The sequence below is a fragment of the Neomonachus schauinslandi genome, chromosome 11 (assembly GCF_002201575.2).
Source record: "Neomonachus schauinslandi chromosome 11, ASM220157v2, whole genome shotgun sequence".
In the NCBI taxonomy this organism is placed as follows: domain Eukaryota; kingdom Metazoa; phylum Chordata; class Mammalia; order Carnivora; family Phocidae; genus Neomonachus; species Neomonachus schauinslandi.
In genome coordinates, this window is record NC_058413.1 from 73,483,441 (window position 1) to 73,507,094 (window position 23,654).

General features: G+C 50.7%; 1 protein-coding gene across 1 annotated transcript in view; it reads left to right on the top strand.

Moving 5' to 3' along the window:
* Positions 1 to 21,903, top strand: part of AMOTL1 (angiomotin like 1) — a 91,060-nt gene extending 69,157 nt beyond the window's left edge. The window contains exons 7-13 of the mRNA XM_021679114.1: positions 2,800 to 2,945; positions 6,332 to 6,481; positions 10,287 to 10,477; positions 15,720 to 15,845; positions 16,523 to 16,749; positions 19,495 to 19,755; positions 21,099 to 21,903. Coding sequence (XP_021534789.1) covers positions 2,800 to 2,945; positions 6,332 to 6,481; positions 10,287 to 10,477; positions 15,720 to 15,845; positions 16,523 to 16,749; positions 19,495 to 19,755; positions 21,099 to 21,205 — 1,208 coding nt within the window. The 3' untranslated portion in view covers positions 21,206 to 21,903. The remainder of the gene's footprint in view (positions 1 to 2,799; positions 2,946 to 6,331; positions 6,482 to 10,286; positions 10,478 to 15,719; positions 15,846 to 16,522; positions 16,750 to 19,494; positions 19,756 to 21,098) is intronic.
* The last annotated feature ends 1,751 nt before the right edge of the window (positions 21,904 to 23,654 follow it).

Consider the following 23,654-nt stretch of genomic DNA (forward strand, 5'->3'; position numbering starts at 1 on the left):
AGATATCTAGGATATTCAGGTCTTTGTGCTTTATATGTCTCCTCTCCATCAGCAGAGTCATCAAAGAGCACTGTGATGTAGATGTTCTCTTTCTAATTTGGTAGTGAGATTAGATGAGATTTGATTAGATGAGGGAGCTGAGTCTCAGAGAGGTGAACCATGCCCGAGACCTCATAGCTGGAAGGTGGTGAACTTGGGATTTGAATCCAGTTCTTTCTGAGGTTGAGGTTCATGCTTTAGCCACAGTATGATATTAAGGAAATAGCAAACGCCGGAATCCAGGGTGTGGGTGTGTGTGTGCACGCACGGCAGGCGCATGTTGGAGGGGGGGGGATATTTAATTCAAAAATCTAAATAGCTGTCGTTGTGACACAGAAAGAATTGCAATCATCAATTTGCAAAACTCAAGAAGTCCCGACTGTGCCTCTGGTCTTGAGTTTGGTCTATCATTTTACTCTCTTCTGGTCAAAATCAGTGTGGCCTTGGCTGCCCTCAACAAAGAGAATTACTTTTACGCTTAGTTTGATAAGCAGGCAGGAGCTCTGAAGCCCAGTGGTTCATTCCCGAGCATGCTGAGTAACTCCTGGGTGCCCTCCAGAGCCCGGACAAGGCCCCTGGGCACCAGGCCTGTTGAGGTGTTGTCCAAACCCATGGGGCTAGTGTCCAGATGTCATTGACTCTGCACTGTGAAATGCTCTGGGTCACTCAGGGCTGTGGATGGTGGGGCACAGAGCCATGAGCTGCTCCTGACCCATTTGATGAGGTCTTTCATGTGGCCATTCTCCACGGATTAGGAAAGAAGTTTCAGGGGCAGCATCTCAAGTGCCACTGAAAGGGAGAAGTAGAAGGACAGTAGGTGATTGCAGCGAGGCACACGAATAGCCCAAAAGTAATTCCGTGCTCAGGGTCAGGATCTTGGTGGCTTCATTTTGTTTCCAGGGGAGGCCATTGCTTCCAGGCCGTGCATCTGCTACTGAGTCTGCCAGTTCTGAACCATCCCGTGCACGTGACCTCAGTGCAGGGGCAGTGCTGTCCAGGGGGAAGGACATCATAGCGGGACATCAGGGACCCGGATTCTGGCCCTGGCTCTGCACCAGATGGCAGGGGGATTGTGGACTGGTGCCGTCACCCCTGGGCTTTCCGCTTCTCACTCATAAAGCACCAGGGCTGGGCCTGGAGGGGGATATTTCCTATGATCCCTTCCGGCTGGAAAATTGTGAGTTTGTTAGTGTGTCTATTTGAAGGCTTGAAGGCCTTTTTTATTCTCAGGCCCTGTATTCAAAAGCACGTTTCCTGCTCCTTAAAACACAGCATTCTTTCCATTGCTTCAGTGCCCACAGGGCTGGTCCTTAAAGTTTGATAACTCTTTGTGAAGTTCATGAGTGACTGTACGAGGAAATATGAATGAATGAAACCACTGGCACGCACTGGTGGAGCTTCTGGATGGTAGTTCTCTGTGTTGCAGTGTGGGTCATGGAAGGATCCACATAACCCATCAGAGGCATTCGGGTGGTGTGGGTCCGTAGAAATCAACCTCTAACTCTTGCTGCTGCCGCTGTAATCGTACACCTTCTTTTTGACAACTATGGAATAGTGTGCGCACGGTTTATGCAACCAATTTTTTTCAGTAATGAAGTATTTTTTTTCCATGTCACTAATTGTCTTTATTTATTTTTAAGATTTTATTTACTTATTTGGGAGGGGCAGATGGAGAGGGAGAGAAAGAAGTTCACGTAGACTCTGTGCCGAGGCCAGAGCCCAACTCAGGGCTCGATCCCATGATCCTGAGATCATGACCTGAGCCGAAACCAAGGGTCAGACCCTTAGCCGACTGAGCCACTCAGGCGCCCCTATTCTCTTATTTAATTTAATGGCTGCAACGCAGTCTCTTGTAGGGTGTACAGTCTTGCACCTTGCATCCATTCAAGTTTTTCCGTGTTATGAACAACATGACTAAATATTCTAATTTATATTTAAAATAAAATGTGTTGCTTCTGTTAACAGGAAAAATATCTTCGATAAACAGTACTGACGCCATGACGCCATTGGCCGTCCCTGCTTAAGCTAAGGTGGTAGTTAGTCTCCAGGAAGGCCGTGTGGAGGCTACTGAATGCAGGGCAGCTGTTAAACTCCACACCCTGTGATCACCATCAGTTACACTGTCATTGAATGAGAGGAAAGCCATTTCCTAAACCCAGAGCAATGTCCCTAAATCCAAAGCAATAACCCTTTCCCCTCTTGAACAGAACTTGGAGAAGATGTGGGGGGCCAGGTCATATGGGAAGAGGATCCAGCACAGGATTGGAGGCCTGGGTTGGAGTCCCCTCTGCTGTCTGGCCTCAGCAAAGAGCTGAACCCTCTAGACCGTGGTTTATTTTTCTGTGAATGAGAATATTAGTATTGTTAGTCCTGCCTGCCCTTTCATCATGGGTTTGGAAGACAGAAGCAGGGGAGGTTGTGAGCATGAGCATAAAATGAAATCATAGGTACAAGGTTAACAAGAAGCACGAAAGTAAATGTTGTACAGCAGTGAGTTATGGAGAATACGGGGTCACTAGTTCTTGGTGTCCTGTTTGTCTCTGGTACTGTGACCTGGAATGTATCTATAGAGTTAACAGTGGTTTTTGAGCAAATCCTTACCTCACACATCACTGCTATTAAGAGGGAGCAAAGCAGTAATTCAACCCTCCACTCTCTGCATGCTTTTTTATTTCTAATCCTTGCCAGATGTAGACTGGCCATGAGCCCAGATGGGAGTGCTTTCTGATAGAGGTAGTTTTGTTCTTGTCTCCCTTCTAGACAAAGAGTTCTTAAAGGAGAAGGAGAAGTTGGAAATGGAGTTAGCAGCCGTGCGGACCGCGAGCGAGGACCACCGGAGACACATTGAGATCCTGGACCAGGCTCTGAGCAACGCCCAGGCCAGAGTCATCAAGCTGGAGGAGGAGGTGAGACGGGGTGGGGGCAGAGCCAGGGGCCTCCACTTCCTTTTCCCAACTAGCACCCCTCACTGGAGCCAGCTCCAAAGCTTTGAGTCAGGGGGAGGGACAGGAGGCCTCCCAGATAAAAATGAATACCAACAGAGTTTATCCAGCCCAGAGCCAGGCAAAGTCTGAAACGCAGCCGTGAAAGAGCTCACATTCTGCCCGAAACCCAGCCTGCAGCCCATTGGTTGGCAAGTGTCCAGGGCTGGAAACAAACGGAAGGACTGGAAACCACTGGTGCCTGTAGAGAAAAGAGGCTAACAGTTTTTTTGTTTTTTAAATAGTTTATCTGCTCTGTCTTTGGGCTCTTGATTGCTTTAAAAAAAAAAAAAGGCAAAAGTCTTCTGATAGGGTGTGGTTGGCATGCATTCAGCAAACCGGTCTCCAATTTCCAGAAGTTGGCTCAGCTGGACAATGACTCCCCTCGTCCAGGAAAGTTTGATCCCTCTCAAGCATTATGGATTTAGTGGTTTCTGATTAAATCAACCATTTAGATGGCATTTTGTGAGGCAGACTATGCCATGAAGCCTGACTGTGGACGTGGATCGACCGTTTCTGAGGTTCGGGCTAGGGGATTCAGACTACAGACACGGTGGCCGAGAAGGAGGAGCGGCCTAGGCAGGAGGACAGGAGCCTGCTGCCCCGCATCTGCCAGCCCCCCGTGGCAGCAAGCCCCCCAGGTCATGGGGCCTGACCTGCGCAGAGCCACTGCCGAAAGTAGAGACTCAAAGTCTGAAAGAGGCCTAAGTAAGATATTCCACACAAAGTACTGACTTTGGTGGTTGGCTCACAGCAAACAGGGTTGTTACTAATCCAACTGTTGTCGAGAATGAAAAGCGACCCCTTCAGAAGACCTCTCCTGACGCTGGGTAACTCAAGTGTCCCAGCAAATTCAGCATCGTCGTTCAAGCAGCTTAATGGGAAGGTTGTTAAGTCAACAAAGGGCTTGTTTGCTAGAAGCCTTTTAAACCCACAAGTCCTATAGAGGAACTGCAGTTTTAAGACTAGCGCGAGGACCCAAGCAGCAGCCCCAGAGGATTCTCGTTTACCGCTGTGGAACTCATCAGCTAGGACGTACGTTTGGCAGAGAAAGCGACCTTAATCCCTAAAGGACACAAGGTCTGCTTTGAGGACGGGAGGCCAGGATTCTTCATCATGAAATTAGTCAGGTGCCATCTCCACGTGTGGAGCCAAGAAAAAATCATAATTTTATAAAAATCTTTTAATTTTATTATTTCTAACAAAGTACAAGTTAATTGCGAGCTCCTTAAAGACAGGTGTTTTTTTTTAAATCACTACTGTGGATGTTCTTGCATTCTAGAAGATCTTTGATTGTGTGTAGCTTCTCCAGAATCTCTCTTTTGTCTGCTTTCCAGTATCACTCCCCGTTCTTATTAAAGTTTCTTTTGAGGGGTCTTAATTCAGTTCAGATAGCTCATACCGAGTGCTTACGCTGACTCCAGGGCCAGACTCCAGTGAATTAGAATCCTGATCCTGGCATGTGTCAGTGTGTGACTTTAAGTCATGTAAGCTCTTCAGTTCTCTCTCTTAGATGGAGATAACAGAGGAGCTGTCCCTTTACTGATATCGGGAGGATTCGATGAGATCATTGCATATAAAACACAATGCTTGGCATGGAGAAACTTCAACAACATTGGTTGATGTGAACTCTTATTCTTAATCATCCCCATTCTAATATACTCCTTGCTAAACTAAAGGCTGAGACAAAGGTGAATGAGACAGATCCATGCCTTCAAGGATCTTGTAGTTGATTAGGAATAAGAGCTCTCCATTCAACAAATATTTCTTGAGTACGTACTGGATGGCGGGTACTGTTGCAGGCCCTGGGGACACACCGTGTACCTCAGCCCAGCAGGGACCGAAATGCACAGATCTCATGGCCCTTCTGTTCTAGTGGCTGCATGCATGCCCAGAAAACTGCATGTACTGTGTAGGATAAGTAGTGTATGAACGGGACTCAAAATGTTTTCTCAGCTGAATCAGCTTCTAGCACAGAAGCCTGCAGTTAGTAAGTCCTCAAATGTCTATCCAACTGAATCAAGTCATCAAAAGCACAGTGAATGAAAGGGCCCAATGGAAAATGATGCCACGAGCAGGTTTAGAAAAGGCCGTGGGGTTGCTGCCCACCCGCCCCCCAAAGGTCAGAAGCACCTCCATCTTATCCAGTGACTGTGGCCAGGATATAGGCAGAGCTCCCCACGGTGCTGCCTGCGAAGTAACAAATGGCTGTTTGCAGCAGGCTCTTCAACCACTAGCATGTTCCCACTTGCCAGTGCAATCGCGGGCCGAGCTCAGGATCTGAATCACCGGCACGGCATCAGCACACCCAGGTGCAGACAGGAGCTACCATCTGGTATCTTCTCACCCACGACCGGATCAAGTCAACGCCTCAGCCTGGGTTTGGCATGAGCCGATTCCCAGAAAGTTAGAAAGGGGCCTGGGATTTATGGGCATGAGCCAGGCTCCTAATTGGAGGAAAACAAAGATCGGGAGTGAGAGTTGAAGTTGTCAATCTTGATTCTAAATTCCGTGCCTGATGTGACATTTCCATAAATCCTTTTTACCTCAATTTCCATCTCCTCGGTTATGGTGGTGGTTGAGGGTTCATCGTGCCCTTCCTGTCTCTCCAGGGCTGTCCACTACCCCTCTATAAAGGGCTCAGAACTCTTTAGAAGAAAGTTACTCCGCAAATATCTACAATAGGACATTTTATCTTTATTCACACACAAATGTGTACATACACCTACAATTTCTTTGTGATAGAAAGTTACAGTTATTATAGAAGATTTGAAACTTCAGAAGAGAATAAGGAAGATGAGAAATTCCTGTTGTGCCATACAGATAAACATGGGGGATGCTTTTAAGTCTTTCCTTCCCGTCTTTTTCTGTGCGTTGATGATAGGCAGGCAGGCGGAGCTGTGAGCATGTATAGAATTTTTGATTCTGGGTTTTTTACTTAACATTATAGAATAAGCTTTTCCTTGTGGCCTTAAAAACCCTTTACTAACTTCATTTCCAATGTCTGCAAATGCTGTCATGATTAAGCAGTCACCGAGGATGGAGCTCAGAGCTGGACCCGTGGCCGAAAGCAGGTGCCCTGGTAGGGGTCTCTCATTCCAAGCATCCCATCCGTTCTAGGTGTAACTGGTGGCCTTTGTGTCAATCCTTTCTGTCCCAGCACAGGAGAGGGATGGCATTAGGGAAGGTCCATGCACTCGTAGTTCAAACAGGATCCCCAGGTAATCTGACCCCCTACCCACCCACCTCCACCCCAGCTTTGGGAATTGCCAGTCTAAGTTCTCTGCTCATCTTCACTGTCCCCTGCTCAGTTACGAGAGAAGCAAGCCTATGTGGAGAAGGTGGAGAAGCTCCAGCAGGCCCTGAGCCAGCTGCAGTCTGCGTGTGAGAAGCGAGAGCAGATGGAGCGGAGACTGCGGACCTGGCTGGAGAGAGAGCTGGATGCGCTGAGGACCCAGCAGGTGAGGCCAGGGCCACACATTCCTCCAGCACCCTGCTGTGGTTCAGGCTGTGTACTGCGCATTGCAGACTCAGAGGGGGATGAGAACTCTCCCTGTCCCCAGCGAACCAACATTGCGGCCAGTGGAGGAACCAGGCAGTCCACTCGTTGCAGTGACAAAGGTCCTTAAAGAGAGAAAGTGCTGACTGCCGGGGGCTTGGCACAGGGGAATGCGACTGTAGACAACTTCACAAGGGAGGACATTTGAGTCAGACTTTGAAAGATGAGTTTGTTGGACATTCTGGGGGACGAACATCAGAGGTAGCAGAGGATTTTGCGTAGGGGAGAGAGGTGCGGAACAGCATGGCACGGAACAGCATGGCGCGTTCCAGGTGTCCGGCTGCCGCTAGCTGGTGGGGAATGCACAGCGAGGTCGCTGCTGAGGAGGCAGAGGCCAGCTGGTGGAAGGCATCTGGTCAAGTTGAGAGATTGTTCTTGTTTCTGTGGTCAGCAGAGAGCCAATGACTGGGAGCTCTTTAAGCTGGAGAGGAACATGGTACTGCGGATCAGAGAAAGAGCCATCTCATGGTGTCAGGAGGATCTGGAGGGGTGAATGTGGAAGTCCGGGGGGCCAGCCTGAAGGCTCTTGGTGCCATCGAGGGTGTCATGAAGTGGGATTCCATGCGGGAGCTAGTAAGAGGGTGAAATGAGTCAGGTGTGATCATGAGTGAGTTTTCAGAGATAGAGGAGAGGAAGGAGTTCAGGACTATCCCTAGGATATAATACTGGCCATAAGCTCCTAGCTCTTATGCCTTTCCTTCTTTCTGTCAGTAACAGCTGTCGATATAACCTAGCTGCTAAAAGCTTAGAGCTACACACCCCAGCCCAGGTCCATGTGTGCCTCAGCAAGGAAAGCTCTGCAGCTGGGCTGGGCTCCATTCTCCACTGGTCAAAGGCTCCTGGCTCCAGAGAGAGCCTGGGGCTTGTGTGTCATCAACCAGTGCAGTGGGCAAAGCCCTCTGTGCAGCTGCTGGAGGGTGTGCTCTAAGCTGGGAACCAGGGAAATGCAAGGCAGGGCTTCACGGAATTATCTACTGGATAGAGCATAGTGGTTGTGGTTGGAATACTTGAAAACACTTGAAAGCATCTGGTCAGGCCAACTCAGCTCTTTCTCATGGCAGGCACACACATTTTGCTCTGGGTGTGTGTACTTGGCTAGGGAAGGAGGTGTTAGTGAGATTGCCCAGAAAATTAAGGATCCCACCCGGCCTCCCACCATCTTGGCTTAGTTGCTAGCTCATAGGAAGGGTGAGTCTGTCTCTGGACTTCCGATCCATCTGGCCTGTGCCATATGCCCTGGTATTTAAGGCCCACCCTTGAGTTCTTCTCAGTTACTGAGATCTTGACCTCCCCAACTTGAAGGTAGGCTTCTCTGGTGCCTGGTACCATGCTGGCATCTGAGGGATACTTACGAGTCTGTGGCTGACAAAAAGAGCGCATCTCAATACTTAGAGCAAAAGAGAATATTCTTTTCCAGTTAATGTGCCACCCACACCCTACAATCAGATTACTTCTCCTTGGATCTTCTATTTTGGGTCCTGCGAAACCAGACTCAACTCCATCATCCTTGTTATTATAAGGAATCTCCCTCCACCGTAGGAAGCGAAATCGTACTTAGCATCATTAGAAGCTGAGAGGAGGTAGAAGAAAGATGAAGGTAAGAGGAAGGGAAATGAACACGTTTAAGAATTCACCATCTTCTCTTTCTTGCAAAGAGCTCAAGGTAATTGTCACATCTCACTACCACGGTAGCCCTATGAGGTGGAAGAGAGAAGGGGGAGAATGTTCTCGAAGAGGGAAATGAGGCACAAGGCAGTTGAGAGACCAGCCCAAGGTCATTAGCTAATTAGGACATTCCTCCGAGGTGAAAACCTGAGGGATGGAGATCGTATCTGTATCGCTCCCTGTGCTATCCCTAGCACCAGGTACGTGTTCAGTGAATATCTGTGCACTAGCTGAGTGCGCAGCAAAAGCCGGCCTGCCTGACCCTCAGCCCGTTTTTCTGGCCGGCATGCTTATCCATTCGACCATGCTGTCTTCGGTGCTTGAATGTTGAAATTCATGCTTTTATTTAAATAACTCTTTTTTTTTTTTAAAGATTTTATTTATTTATTTGAGAGAGAGAGTGAGAGAGAGAAAGAGCACAAGATGGGGGAGCGGGAGAGGGAGAAGCAGACTCCCTGCTGAGCAGGGAGCCCGATGCGGGACTCGATCCCGGGACTCCAGGATCATGACCTGAGCCGAAGGCAGTCGCTTAACCAACTGAGCCACCCAGGCGCCCTATTTAAATAACTCTTAATGACCTGCATCGGGGGCCCTGTGAAGAGGTGCCATGACCTCATGTGAGGCCAAGAGGATTTTGCAGAAATCAGCCAGCTGAGATGCCATCACAAGGGAGTGAGACAGAAAATGACAGGCATAGATGACAGCTTAGCCAAGCTGTGGGGTCTTTTTCTTGGACGGTTTCTGACAGCAAGGGAGCTTCTCATCTCAGTGGACTGGTTCATTTGTCCCCCTGCCGGAGGTCAGTGCCTGGCCAGACGGGGTCAGTGGCTTTTTGTACAGGTTGATGAGGACAGTTACGAGCTTTCTGCTCTATTCTTGCCTAAATGTTGGTTACTGGCAAGCAACCACCAGATTCTAGAATATTGGTAATTATAGCTTTAAAAAACTGAATAGAAACATGTGGGTTATAGAAAGCCCCTGGGCCCATTTGCTCTGGTCTCCCTGGTAGGATTAGATTCTGTGCGTGCAGCTCACTCGCTGAGCTGTTGCTCTGGGTAATGGGTGTGGTTCCCAGTAAAGTGTTCAGGGACCCCTCACCTTGCACCCAGGCCTGCGTTTACAGTTTGTGATCACCAGAAAACACGAGGAATAACGGGGAGAAGTCATTCTTTTCTGAAGGCAGAACCTCCTCAAAACCCTGCCATCCTGCAAGTCATGCAGTTTAGAGGAGATAACATACCTGAGTTAAAAGGAAAGAAACCTGAAACGTCAATATCCTCACTTGCGAGCGGTCCGAATAACACAACCGCTTTATTTCCTATCTCCCAGACCCAGACGAAAAGAAAGGGCTGAAAAATTAGTTTGCATTCGCGGATTTCCGGTAGCACTTTATTTTGGTTAGCCCTTTAAAGTTAATTAAAGGCTTTCATAGGCAGTAGCTAATTTGCTCCCGAGGCCCCTCAGTGGGGCAGACAGTCCTTCCTCTGTGTCCCAGATGACAGCCTTGCACCCAGGGGAGCATGTACTTCGGGGCATCTCGCTCCCCTTCCTTTGCCTTTCCATTCTAATTTCCCAGGCTCAGGGGCAACAAACAGTGGGAATCAACTCCTTGAGCTCTGCAGAAAATGCCCTAGTCCAGCAGGCCAAGACTTCGTTCCTGTTGTTGATTTTGGTCTAAGTGAAGCGCAGGACATGGGACAAGCTGCTTCTAGTCCTGCAGGGCTGTGTGGCCGGATGGACCCTGGTCCGATGCTACCACTGAGTAGCTGAGGGAGTGAACAGCTCATTCTGCCTCCCAGAAGCTGAGTTTTCTCACCTCTAACATCGGGATAAGGTCGTCTTACAGAGTTGCATGAGAATTTGGGGTGGAGGAATTTGGACGGTGACCCTTGGCGGTAGGACCTGAAGGGTTCTCGTCGTGCCCATAGGAGAGGGAGCAGGGGCATGAAGACAGTGTGGGAGTGGGCTGTGGGGTCCGCACACCCTGTTTCTACGGTCTGCCCCTTTCCCACCTCAAGATGCGTATTTCTCTTGCTTCTCAGAAACATGGAAATGGCCAGCCAACCGGCATGCCAGAGTATAATGCCCCGGCCCTCATGGAACTTGTGAGGGAGAAGGAGGAGCGGATCCTGGCCCTGGAGGCCGACATGACCAAGTGGGAGCAGAAGTACCTGGAGGAGAGTACCATCCGACACTTTGCCATGAACGCTGCGGCCACAGCAGCTGCTGAGAGGTGAGGCCCGCCTGCGGTGCATCCAGAGGATGCGTTCAGTCGCTGAGAGCACCCCCACGCAGTGGGATACTACGTGGTCCTCAGGAGTGACATCGTGCAAGTATGTCACGCTCTCTCTTAACAGCATGTATGTGTCATGGGCCAGATGAGATTTAATCCTCGTTAAACGTGGGCCTGACCAGAAGGTGGGGCTGCATCCGCTCCTCACCTGGTTCAGGTCCCACCTTCCCAAAGGGCCCAACAGGAACTGTTAGTAGCCTCGTTTTGCAGGTGAAGAAATGAGGCTCAGAGCAGTGTGCTGGTGTATTCCCAGTCACGCTGGCCGTGATCGCTGGGGCCTCGTGTTCCCTGGAGCTGTGTGTGACCCGAAGCCTGGTTTCTTTAGGTTTGAAGTTGTTGTTGTTGTCAGTTATTACCTCTGCTGCTTTACTTCCTTTTTGTGGGCACACAGCCTTATCCTCCCTTTAAAAATGAGCTTAGGGTGCCTGGGTGGCTCAATTGGTTGAGCATCTGCCTTTGGCTCAGGCCATGATCCCGGGGTCTGGGATTGAGTCCTGCGCCGGGCTCCCTGCTCCGCGGGGAGTCTGCTTCTCCCTCTGCCCCTACCCCCTGCTCGTGATCTTTCTCTCACAATCTCCCTCTCTCCAATAAATAAAATCTTTTTTAAAGATTTTATTTATTTATTTGAGACAGAGAGAATGAGATACAGAGAGCATGAGAGGGAGGAGGGTCAGAGGGAGAAGCAGACTCCCTGCCGAGCAGGGAGCCCGATGCGGGACTCGATCCAGGGACTCCAGGATCATGACCTGAGCCGAAGGCAGTCGCTTAACCAACTGAGCCACCCAGGCGCCCTCCAATAAATAAAATCTTTAAAAAAAAAATAAAAATGAGCTCAGAATGCTTGATAATTGACAAAGGAATTCTGTTAAAGCATCCTCGTGTCTAAATGAGCAGGTGCTTTTCCCTGACTGCTGGGGCTCACCTGCACAGACTTGTCCCCCCGACCCCCACCCCCGACTTGAGGGGCCGTGCATCTCACAGTCAGGGCTCCCGCTGCCTCCCTGCCCTACCACTTGGCTGTGGGCCCATAGATGCCCTGGGCATTTCATTCACAGTTGTTTGAGATTTATCAAAGTTCAGGGTCAATATAGGTGGAGAAGATCCTCAAATCTCAGAGGAACATCCACGAAACTGGACTTAATACGGGCCGTGTTGGGGCGCCTGGGTGGCTCAGTTGGTTAAGCGACTGCCTTCGGCTCAGGTCATGATCCTGGAGTCCCGGGATCGAGTCCCGCATCGGGCTCCCTGCTCAGCAGGGAGTCTGCTTCTCCCTCTGACCCTCCTCCCTCTCATGCTCTCTGTCTCTCATTCTCTCTCTCTCAAATAAATAAATAAAATCTTAAAAAAAAAAAAAATACGGGCCGTGTTGAACCCTTTGGGAGTGTGGGACCTGAACCAGGTGAGGAGTAAACACTGGATGCAGCCCCATCATATAGTCAGTCTCACGTTTTGGGGGCCCTGTTATTTTTTTCTTCAATGAGGAAGAGAAGGCCTGTTGGGCTGGAGGGCGTGGGGGTACTCTATAAGGTCTCGTGGCTCTCACATTCATTACTCATGTAGAAAAGAACCCCCAGGAATGGTACCTCCAGTGGTTCCCCCCCCAGAAACTTGGAGAGAGAGCGGTGCGATCCACGAGGCCACAGGTGCTCGCACCTGGAGAGACCTTGCAGACTCGTGCGGAAAATGACCACCGGGGATCGATTTCTAGCGCAGACATATGTCTGCATGAGGGAAAACAGCCCACGGTAGCCCCTCTGAGCGAGACCTGGGAGCCGGAGCAGACCTTCGAGAGGTGTGTTGTGTGGCAGAACCTCAGAGTGATGGTGGGAGAGCTGGAGGGAATTGCAACCTCTGATCAGTCCTCCTGCCCAGGGTGAGAACAGCGAAGCCTGGAGTTTTACAGAGCTGAGAGGTGTTTCTTTTCATCTTTTTGTTCTCTAAGGCAATAACTGCCCAGACCGTTACTGAGGAATTTGGCCTTCTTTGCCAGATTGGGTCTAATGCCCAGCTGTTGACGATGGCCCTGGGGGTTGTCTCGCTCTGTGGGGTTTTTAATGGCGGGAACACTGTCCTGGCAGGCGGGGCACCCCCATTCAGGGCTTCTTCCTCTGCTGCCGGCTGTGGGCATGTGATTACGCATAAGCCTTTCCGAGCGTCACTGACTTCCTTCACAAATTACCTAATTTCTGAAACAGAAATGGTAATTCTTGGCTGGTTAGGAGCAGAGAACCACCGGAGTCCACCGGCTGAGGACAGTAGAGCCCCAGTAGCTGTGTAAATGTGCTACTTTGGAAGCGTGACACGGGGGCCTTTGTGTATCATTGTCGTCTCCGCTCCCCGTGCTTTATCAGGTTAGATGCATGTTTGGGAGCCTGGGCCCCGACAGGACAAGTGGGACTGGGATGTCAGATCAGAAGTCAGGGGATGAACAGGTCTGAAGCATAAGACCCCTGTGGTGGGCACCGGACAGACGCCACCTTCAGCCACTCACTTGTGCTAGGCCCTGCCTTGCTCGTCACCCTCCAGGCAAGGGACACTGGTCTATTGCCCGCAAAGAATGGGAGTCCTGTGGGATTTACCCAGCCGGCAGCTCTCCTCTGCCCCGTTTGGAGTCTCAGATGCACAGGTGGATCAAGGCCCTTCCACCAGTCCCCCTGGCCCCCCTTCTTTGCTTCCACATGTGTTTATTGGGCATCTAATAATTCTGTGGGAAGCTACCTTCCCCTTCCTGACCACTCCCTCCCACCGTCATCGGGGGGAAAGTCAGTTCAGAGGAGGTCAGGTGGTTAGCTCCAATCTTCATGTTCCTTTCAAAGAAAACCTCTGTGATTTTGCACTGCTTTTCTTTTGATAGAAAGGGAGAAAGGGGAAATGAATTTTTGAGAAAGGTCAAAATTCTGAGCTCTTATCTAGAAGCTACATGGCCACATATGAACTGGTAAAAATGACCAGCCATTCGTCTTGTAACTTTCCAGCCACTGATGCATGCTTCGCATTTATAAGCAATGATTTTTAAAGAAATGATTTTTGTTTACCAAGTGCTTTCGCCATCTTGGTGCATTTCGGAACCATTGATCAGAATTTTGAGGGGTTGGGCCTTTTTTATGGTTTTGAACCTTTTTACAAATTTCAATGCAATGTAGCTAATGTTTTAGAGTCTTATGTGTGTTTACCTTGTGAGATGTTTTCATCTAATTCTTCCTGCTATCCTTACTTGGCAGCATAAACATGAATTTTTTAATTGGTGTCTGGCCTTGTGTGAATTTTCCAGAAGTAAATTGGTTGAAAATGTTTTCTCTAGCCACTAATTTCTGTGGTGATGATTTTTGTGCACTATAGGGTGAATTCATAATCGGCAGAATTTTCCTCAAAATTCTGCCTGCACAACAATACAACAAAAACCACCACCAACAGCCCCTGATGCTCAAGAGCACTTCTTCCAAAATGCTTTTTTGGCTGTCCGGACGTTTAAAGCTTTTGCTTGTTTTCTATGTTAGTTGGCCTTGTAGTTTATTTTCAGTTGCATTTCACACAAATACCACACTCTCACATGCGCCCACTTTGTTGGTTTATTTTATCTTCATGCCTTTTGCTGAGGCCTTCTTCATAAAGACACAGGAAGTGGGGTGCCTGCTTTCAGTTCAGGTCATGATCCCAGGGTCCTAGAATCAAACCCCACATCGGGCTCCCTGCTTAGTGAGGGGTCTGCGTCTCCCTCTGCCCCTCCCCCTGCACGAGCAGGGGGAGGGGCTCTCTCTCTCTCTCTCTCAAATAAATAAAATATTTTTTAAAAAGACACAGGAAGCTTCAGCAGTATAGAGTGATGGCTCAGGGCATGGACAGAAATATCTGGATTTGGGGCGCCTGGGTGGCTCAGTGGTTAAGCGTCGGCTTTCGGCTCAGGTCGTGATCCCAGGGTCCTGGGATCGAGCCCCACATCGGGCTCCCTGCTCAGCGGGAAGCTTGCTTCTCCCTCTCCCACTCCCCCTGCTTGTGTTCCCTCTCTCGCTATGTCTCTCTCTGTCAAATAAATAAATAAAATCTTAAAAAAAAAAAAAAGAAATATCTGGATTTGAATTTGTCTCCACCTTCACTGAGTGTTGTCACAAAGCCACCTAGCCTGTTTGTTCACCTGTAAAATGAGGATAATAACACCAGCTACCCAGGTTGCTGTGAGGACTGTGTGAGACGCCCTGTGTAGCGTGCTTTACCCCGTCCCCGGCATAAAGGAAAAGCTCATTCATTGATAGCTGTCAGTAGAGAGATGAAAGAAGGAGTTCTCTTTGCTATTCTTGAGTGTTCCAGAAAAGAGCTATTAAGATTTTAAATATGATTGCGACATTGGAATATGAAGTTAAAGAGATGTGAGATCTTTGGCTAGGCCTTTTATCAATTTGGCGTTCACTGGTCTGAGACACTAGTGTGCCTTGCAGTCTGAGATATACTTAGATCACTTAGATGGCTCCGTTAGCTTCCTTTTCCCAGTCGTCCTTAATTAGGAGTAATTAAATTACCAAAAACAATGGAGGAGTAGTTGACTTTGACCAGACACCTGCTTCCAGCTACCCTGCATTTTAGTCCACCGTGTCTGTCCGCTCCTCACTTCACCTCCTTGATTGGACTTTCCAAGGACAGGGTATGTCTTCATCCTTCTGCCCTGCCGCCCAGCGTGGCTGTCACACAGGGGCTCATAAAGCTAGAAGTGAGCTAATGTGCAGGCACAAAGGAAGATTTCGGCTGAGCCTCACCGTCCGAGAGGACCAGTGTGTGTTTCCAAGTATTTGCTGAGTCTCCATTTTACTGCAAAACACTGAAATCGCTGCTAGGTGGGTGAGAAATGGAAATAGAACTTTGTGATTGAGAAAGAGTAAGTATGAAGGAGTATAAGCATGGAAACACAGATACAATAACAACAGCACCCCTCTATCAGTAGGGGTACAGGAGGGGTCCACAGCTTAATACCCGATGTCCTTAGCAGCAGGGGCAGGGAATTTTGATCTCTGGATTTTATTCTGTTTTCCCTAGACACTATCTTCATTCTGTCAAGTTTAGGGGGAGATTTGGCCAGGATTTAGGAGAGGGGGAGGGGGGAAGGAGTTTGTGGAGAGATATTGTCACGTGGTGCCCACGGACGCCTCCCCAGGAGCATCCACATCATTGTCTGTGTGTCCTGTGTTCCCAGGGACACCACGATCATCAACCACTCGAGGAATGGCAGCTACGGCGAGAGCTCACTGGAGGCCCACATCTGGCAGGAGGAGGAGGAGGTGGTGCAGGCCACCAGGAGGTGTCAGGACATGGAGTACACGTAAGGGACTGCCGTGTCATGGCCGCACCACCAGGCTCTGCTGTGGCCACTCTCCTCAACTCCCCCATGGGACCCGCCAGTCCCTTCCTGCTCTGAACAGCTGACGGTCTCAGCCAGTTACACCCAAGTCAAGAAGAGAAACTAAGTGCTTTCTGATTCTCATTTTGGGCCATCAGGGGGATAAAATCCTTTTTTCCCAGAAAACCTGTCCATCTTTTATTTTTCTTTTCTCAGAAAATGGGGACATTGACTTTAGTGGAAAGCCAACCCTGTGTGAGGCTTCAGGGTTTTCGAGTTTCCCTACTGCCCCTCCCGCCCCCGCCACCAGGGACCCGAGACCCTCTGAATTGGTCCCTGAGCACACCTTGGTCCAGGAGGTCCCTGCTGGGAAGCCACAGCCATTCTGTCTTTATGTTCTTGGGGTCCCAGGAGGTCCCAGAGTCTCCGGAGAGGCCAGAGAAAGCGTGCCCTTCTGATCTGCTACAAAAGTTCCATTTTGTACAATTTGCAGATTACAATTTGCAGTCTAATTTGCAGATTATTAGACTTAGGCTGCACTCAACTCGTCATCCCTGAGATATATTTCAGGTCCCTGGGGCAGCCCGAGAGAAATGGTTCGAGTTTTTTTAGCCAAATAGCTTTTGATTGTGACTATTTGGTTTTATTTTGTTACACAGTATTAAGAATCTCCATGCCAAAATCATAGAGAAGGACGCCATGATTAAGGTCCTTCAGCAGCGGTCCCGTAAAGACGCCGGGAAGACGGACTCCTCGAGCCTGCGTCCCGCCCGCTCCGTCCCATCCATTGCTGCGGCCACTGGGACCCACTCCCGCCAGACCTCGCTTACCAGCAGCCAGTTAGCCGAGGAGAAGAAGGAGGAGAAGACCTGGAAGGGGAGCATAGGTGAGCCCCAGGCCTCCTTGGGCCAGGATCTGAAAAGCAAGAGCTACACAAACGTGGAGAGGCGACCTCACCTGGTGGAAAGGGTTCTGGCTCTGCCACTCATGAGATGCAGAAATGTCGCTGAATATCTCCGAGTCTGTTTATCCATCTGTAAAATGGGGAGGATAATCAGTCATGCTTCAGTCGCAGAAATTAGATGAGATATGTGGAAGCCAAGCTAGATTACAAGAGTAGCTACTGGCCATGGGTTGATTCACGTCATAATTATTGTCATTATTGCTGAAATCCCTCACAACATAAAATGTGCTCATGGGAAAAGCCCAGAGCCATCAGGCCTCTGAACTTGGCTCCACTTCCGCTTCTGTGTCTAGAAAAGCAAGGCCATGTCTGCCCTGCTTTCTGCCGTGCGCCTGAGGTGAAGGCAGAACGAGAGAATGGGGAGAAAGTACTTCGGAAGCAGTGCTCTGGAGCATAAGGGGTTGGTGGGTGGTGGTTTTTGTTGGGTGGTTGTTGCATGGGCAGAATTTTGAGGCGAATTCTGCCAATGTGGTCCTCCTTCGCCGTGGTGGGTTTCCTAGGGTGAGGGCGGCCCCCTTGGAGGGCTGGCTGAGTCCCGAGCGGAAGCAGGCGGGCCTCCCAGACACCCATCTTCTTCGCTCTTCCCCTGCGCTCCGATAGCTCCAAGGGTCTGGCCCTTATTGATGCCTCTCCTCCGGTCAGAGTGTGTTTTGTTTATCTGTGGAGCTGAGAGCCAGTCTACCTCAGCACAGAACCCCAGAGGAGCCTGGCTGCTTTGTGTCAAAGGGGAGAAGGGCTTCCAGAGTGGCCCTGACAGAGTTGGGGCATCAAAGGCGCGCAGCCAGGTCCCTTCAGCAGCGCCTGCCCACCAAGGGAATGTACTTCAAAGGGGACGTGTGTGGAGAGCAGCTGGGATCATCTGAGACCCTCCCAAGGACCCGTAGCTCCCTCCCTGGGTCAGAGAGCCTCGCGGGCAGTGCTCAGGCAGGTCTGGTGAGGGGGTGGGGAATGTGCTCGGCCGGGACGGATCGCTCCCTGGCAGAGGCGGCTTGTGACATCCAGCCAGGCAGGCAATCCCCCTGGGCCTGGGTCTGTCCCCCGTAGCATTTGGCGTGTCGGAACCAGGCCTGGGAGCCCGGGGACCCGGATCGCAGGACGAGTTGCTGTGTTCTCTGCACTGGTGTTCCTCCTCATGATTGCGACTGTCCACATGTCACAAAAAACTGAAGGGGACTCTCTGGGGGCCTGAGCAGAGGCACACATTCACAATTCCCAAACAGTTCCCACCATCTCTTGCTTCATGGGCTCTGGAAGGAGGTAGAGGTGGCCGCGAATACATCCCTGATGGCCCAGGGCTCCCCGGTGGGATGACCGGCTGGTGACTTCATTCCACCAGAGCATCCTTGTCAGACCGTGGAGGTTCGACAGGCAGGGTGATAAGGGGGCCGGAACACGGGCTGGCCTTGGAGTCGGGTACAGATGCCTTTGAATCCCGTTTCTGCGCCTTCTTAGCTGCGAGAGGTTCATTTCTCTGAGCTCCCCTTTCCTTTGCTGTAAAACAAGACACAGGGCAGGCCCTGTGTCAGAGGAGTGTTGTAAAGTAGAAAGTGAGCTGGTGTGAGTGAAGCACCTCGCCCGAGACCCTCGTTCCTCACAGTGCAGTGGGAGGACCCCAGCATCCTTAGAGAAGCAGAACCCCAGGCCCGCCCACTGAGCAAACCGTCATTTTCACAATATATCCAAGTAATGGACACACACGTTACACGCGGAGAAGTACTACTGCGGACAGACTGAACCGCTCTGCGGTGTTTTATGAATGGGCACCTTGAAATAGCCCTGGCCAGGATCCTCTGTGGATTGCTGGCTGCTTAGGTGAACGGATACTTGATTGTGCTTACCACCACCTTTTCCGTGGGCTAGTGTTCTGGGGCGCTGGCGCTTTCCGGCGGGCGTGCCCTGTGTCACTGTTTAGAAATACAGACGTTGTTCTCCTGGCCGGCACATCCCCTTTCCACGGCAACCTCCGCTTGGGGCAGCAGCGGGGAGCAGGGCTAAATGACCCGGCTGGCTCCCTGCTTCCTGGGGGCTATGGCTCTCCGCTGCAAGGGATCCGCTTTGGCGAATAATGTGCACAACTCGGGGTTGCCCTGACCGGGAAGCGTGTTTGGTTTTGAACCTGGGCCTGCGGGATCCCCTCCGTGACCAAGAGTGGGGCGGTCTTGTGGGCTGCTCAGAAGAGCTGCAGGCCACTGGCTCTGTGTCGCAGACCCACGAAGGCTTCTGTGCGTAAGCACACACGTGCTGCTCAAGGCTAGCCCCCCTGGGCCGTGGGACGGCATCGTCTCTAGAAAGCCTGGCAGGAATGCCCCCTCCCCTCGACACAGGCTGTTAGGCATCTCTCACTACCCTGGGCATGATTTTATCCCGCTGTTCATCGTAACTCATCATCACCAGTTTACGTAACAACTTTTCTCCTCCACAGAAGAAAAAAAACCCACATAGTTTTAGAGAGGGGACTAGGCCTTTCTTTTTTCTTTGTTAGGTCCCTCAGTGGTTGTCCTCCTATCAGGCACATGATAAGCGCTTATAAATGCACGTGGTAAATGAGCCAGTGAATGAATAAAGCAGTCCTCCGTCGAGAAGGAAATGATCTCCAGGACTCGGGCGGTTTTTTGGTCTGTTTTTGTTCAAAGAATGACATTGACGCCGCTCTCCTTGTGCCCTCAGGGCGGCTGCTGGGGAAGGAGCACCACGAGCACGCTTCGACCACCCTGGCCGCTGCGCTGTCCCCCAGCGCCTCCACCACCTCGGCCGGCAGCGCCCACGCTAAGACGGGCAGCAAGGACAACAGCACCCAGACGGACAAGAGCGCCGAGCTCTTCTGGCCCAGCATGGCCTCCCTGCCCAGTCGCGGCCGGCTGAGCATGACCCCTTCCAATAGCCCCGTCCTGAAACACCCGGTGGCTAAAGGGGCCGCAGAGAAACCGGGTATGAGCTTCTTCCCTCCCTTTAGCCAGAGCAAAACCACAGAACTCTGGCCGGGGAGGGAGCCTTTGCTTGGGACCTGGGGGTGGGGTAAGGGGAGGTGGGTACCAGGGGCCCCAATCAGCTCCCACTTCATGGGGTTCTTTATAATTATGCTTACCCTAATGCACTTTATTCTTATGGGAATGAAGTATGTGTAGACACTTCTAATTGACTGCCATTTAAAGAGTACATAACTTGAAGGTACCCTTTTAATGAATGCTTTTGTAATCAGCCCTTTCCCAGGGGGTGAGAATCGACCCCCTGTGGGGTGTTAGGGAATTGGGTTCCCCCTCCACCCCCAGTGTCTTGGGAGCTAGTGCCAGATACCATACACATCAGAGGCACCAGGTATGTAGATATTGCCTTGGAGGGGTTCGCCCTTCAGGGATTCAAGGTTGGGGTACCCCCCTGAGTGAAGGGGAAGGCAGATTTCACTGCAGGGCAGGTAGACTTCTGGCACATCCTTCAGGCCAGTAAGAATGAGGTGCTTTAAAATATCTAAGAGAAGACAGCCTGGGTGGGGTGGGCTTGCCATGAGTCCAGAAGCGTCCAGGGAAAGACCAGACGTGCCTTTGGATCAATCTGAGTCATGGGGATAGCCCTCTTGAGTTCTTTGGAGGAGGTGGGGCTCTCGGGGGCATAAATTAACCATTTCCTCCAAGGGGCTGCTTTAGTTTCATCCTCCCAAAACAGACAAGGAAACACAGCATTGTCTGTCATTTTTTCAACATTTAATTCTTTTTTTTTTTTTTAAGATTTTATTTATTTATTTGTCAGAGAGAGAGAGAGAGAGCACAAGCAGGGGGAGCGGCAGGTAAAGGGAGAAGCAGGCTCCCCACTGAGCAAGGAGCCCGATGTGGGGCTAGATCCCAGGACCCTGGGATCATGACCTGAGCTGAAGGCAGACACTTAACCCACTGAACCACCCAGGTGTCCCTTGAATATTGAATTCTTGAGACACACTTTTCCAAGGCAGGGAACATGTGAAAAGGACGTGGCTTGTAGGCCCAACACTGCATGGTTTTGGGGAGAGGGACAGTGGCCTCGAGGGGGTCCTCGCACACATCCCCAAGGCCCTCTTCACCCACTTAACCTTTCCCAGCACCACCCTGGTTCTCTTATTCGTGTCTGAATCCCAGGGCCTGTCATTTTCGCTCTTCCGCACGGGGGGCCGGGTTCTGCGGCCTCCCCCACAGACGCTGGTGCTGAGCGCTGGGACTAGAAATGGTTCCATTTTAGAGAGAGCCGGTCAGGCCCGCGCCCCTCTGCGGGACAGGCTGCTGATGTCCCCTTCTGTTTGACAGAGAACCCTCCGGGCCACGGGAAGTCCCCTGACCACAAAGGCCGCGTCAGCAGCTTGCTCCACAAGCCCGAGTTCCCTGATGGAGAGATGATGGAAGTTCTCATCTAACACTGGCGTCCCTGCTGCTTTCTGTGAGGGGATCTTGACAAATGAGGAGTGTGGCCGAGAGGGAGAAGAAAGATCGAGAAAGTTGTGGATGGGAAATCAGGAACGATGTGAACTGATAAGATCTTAAATTAGTAAGAACACTTTTTATAAACGTTTAAAAAAATAATCAGGAGACCTACATGACTGAAGATGAGGAGAATGCTATGGATTCGTACCTCATATGGTAGAAGAGAGAAGATGCATGTAGGTTTGGAAATCCCACAGGAAGTGGGATTTTCACTGTATAGAAAGTGTATCTCTTGGGGAGGGTCTGTGTACACCCACTCTCTGGCTATAAACACATAAACCTGAACATGGATCTTCCTTGAAATATCCCCATTCTCCTTGCCTCTTAGCATGTTTGTTTTTGGTTTTTTTATTTTTTAAGAAGAACCTTCTAGAAATCTCCGAGAGCCCATCTCAGCGTCATGTAATGTCACCTGTGCCATCGGGGTTTCCTGTGAATGTGTGTGGGGTTGGCAGTGAGAAGACGTGTCTGCGGGTGATGGGAATTTAGCAGGCGGTTCTCACCAAACTCCCTGCTTGGTTTGGATTTTCAGGAGATGGCGGGGCTTCTTAGCTTCTGGGTTCAGCCATAAAAATACGGAACAGGAAGGGAGCATTATGATCTTGGTGCTCAAACTCCCTAACTGCTCTGAGTTTCATCTCTTCCTCTGCTTTATTCTCTTTCATTTTACTCTTCTTTTCTTTCACTTCTTTTCCTTGTTACTACAACATGGCAGAATTCCTCAGCTCTGGGATTTATTAGAGCAGAGTCTGATCTCTGTTTAGTAGTGACCAGTGGGACGGAGCCATATGCTGGCTGCCTGGCTGCCTCCCCCACCTTGGAGTCATTAGGCTCATTGTGACTGGGAACTAGGGAAGTTCTGATGAGGCGGAAGATTCCACGGTCACTGGCCCTGGCTCTTCTGTCTCACAGCCACTCTCTTGCACAGAGCCTGGTTTCTACCCTCTGTTGGGTTAGTAAGACTTTCAGGACTGCCCTCCATCAAATGAATGACACTTGACTTGGTGGCATCCAGAGATTCACCCGACAGCTTGTACCACTTTCTAGAGTCTGTGGCTCATGAGCATATTCATCAGTCTCCCCACCCCCTCGCACTCCTCTGGTCGCTGTGGACAAGCACACAGGTTTCCATGTTAGCACATCAGTGTTTGTCATGAATTTGCTCTGTGACCTAATGGGCCAGTATATATACAGTGCGGTCACGTGTGTCGAGGTTTCGGTGTGGGGCAAGTTGACCAAAGTAAGCCAGAGGCACCGTGTCGAAGAGCCAGGAGTGAGTGGGGTCGTGGGCCTCTAACTCCTCAGACACTGGCTTTCTTTACGAATCTGAGAGGTGCTGGATCAGGGAAGAGGAGAAGCTAATCAGGCTGGCAGATGTTCTTGCGGGGTCCTGATACTTTCCTCCGTCCAGGTCACCTGGACGCTTCTGAGCCCAGGGCCCTTTTCTCGTGCTTACTTAGGGAAGGAAGAAAAACGGCCTCCATCTGAGACGTTCTCAAGTGCCACTACATAGAGCCCTGAACACAAGACTCGTCCTGGAATTTTGCTTGGGTGGCTTCTTTTAGACTTGGTCTTTGGGGTGTAAGGTGCATGGAGTTGTAGCCTCCCCAGATAGTAGTGGTGGAGGGAAGACTGCAGTGTAAACTGCAGAGGAGGAGGGAGGACGGCAGTGGCCTCGGCCAGAGCGGACGTAGCCAGTGTGACAGTGAGCAGGAATCGCCTCTTCCCCAGCCCTGCTCTGCAGTGGGCACTGACCTCTGTGCCGCATTCTCTTGGCCCCCTCTGGTCCCCTCAGGCCCAGGAAGCCAGAGCGGTTCTGGGGGGCCAGGCAGCCTGCCTCGTGCCGGGGCCGTGCGAGTGTGGATGCGGGTGGGGATGGGGCAGGGGGGCCCGCCCCAGTCTCGGTTCCCCATCACGTTTTACAGGTGGTGAAGTTTAGGCGATGGCGACTCTTTCTCATAAGGGTGTTTTGACCCCTTAATTAATGTTGGGAATGGACCAGGAATGAATGAATGCAAGTGTCTGGAGATAGGAGGGCAATCTCCTCTGCCAGTCCCCGCAACCCACACCCGGGCCACCTCAAACTTGAGCTGTCTCTCCTAGAAGTGGGGGAAAGTGGGAGCCACAGCCCAGTGTCCCCCAAGCCTCGTCTCTCTGCTCCAGCACACCCTTCGGCACGAGGTGCCAGGCTCGGGTGCTGCCCTTGGTCACCCAGACCGCCAGCGTATTGTCAGAATGCAAACACAAACATCACCGTTTTTCAGTTGTGCTGTGGTCTTTGGCAGTCTCTTTTCTTCTAACTTGCTAAGACTCTCCTATAAGAAAAGGGATCTCTAGCTTTCAGATGCATTCTTTTCTGGGAGATTTCCTGCTATGCCAGCC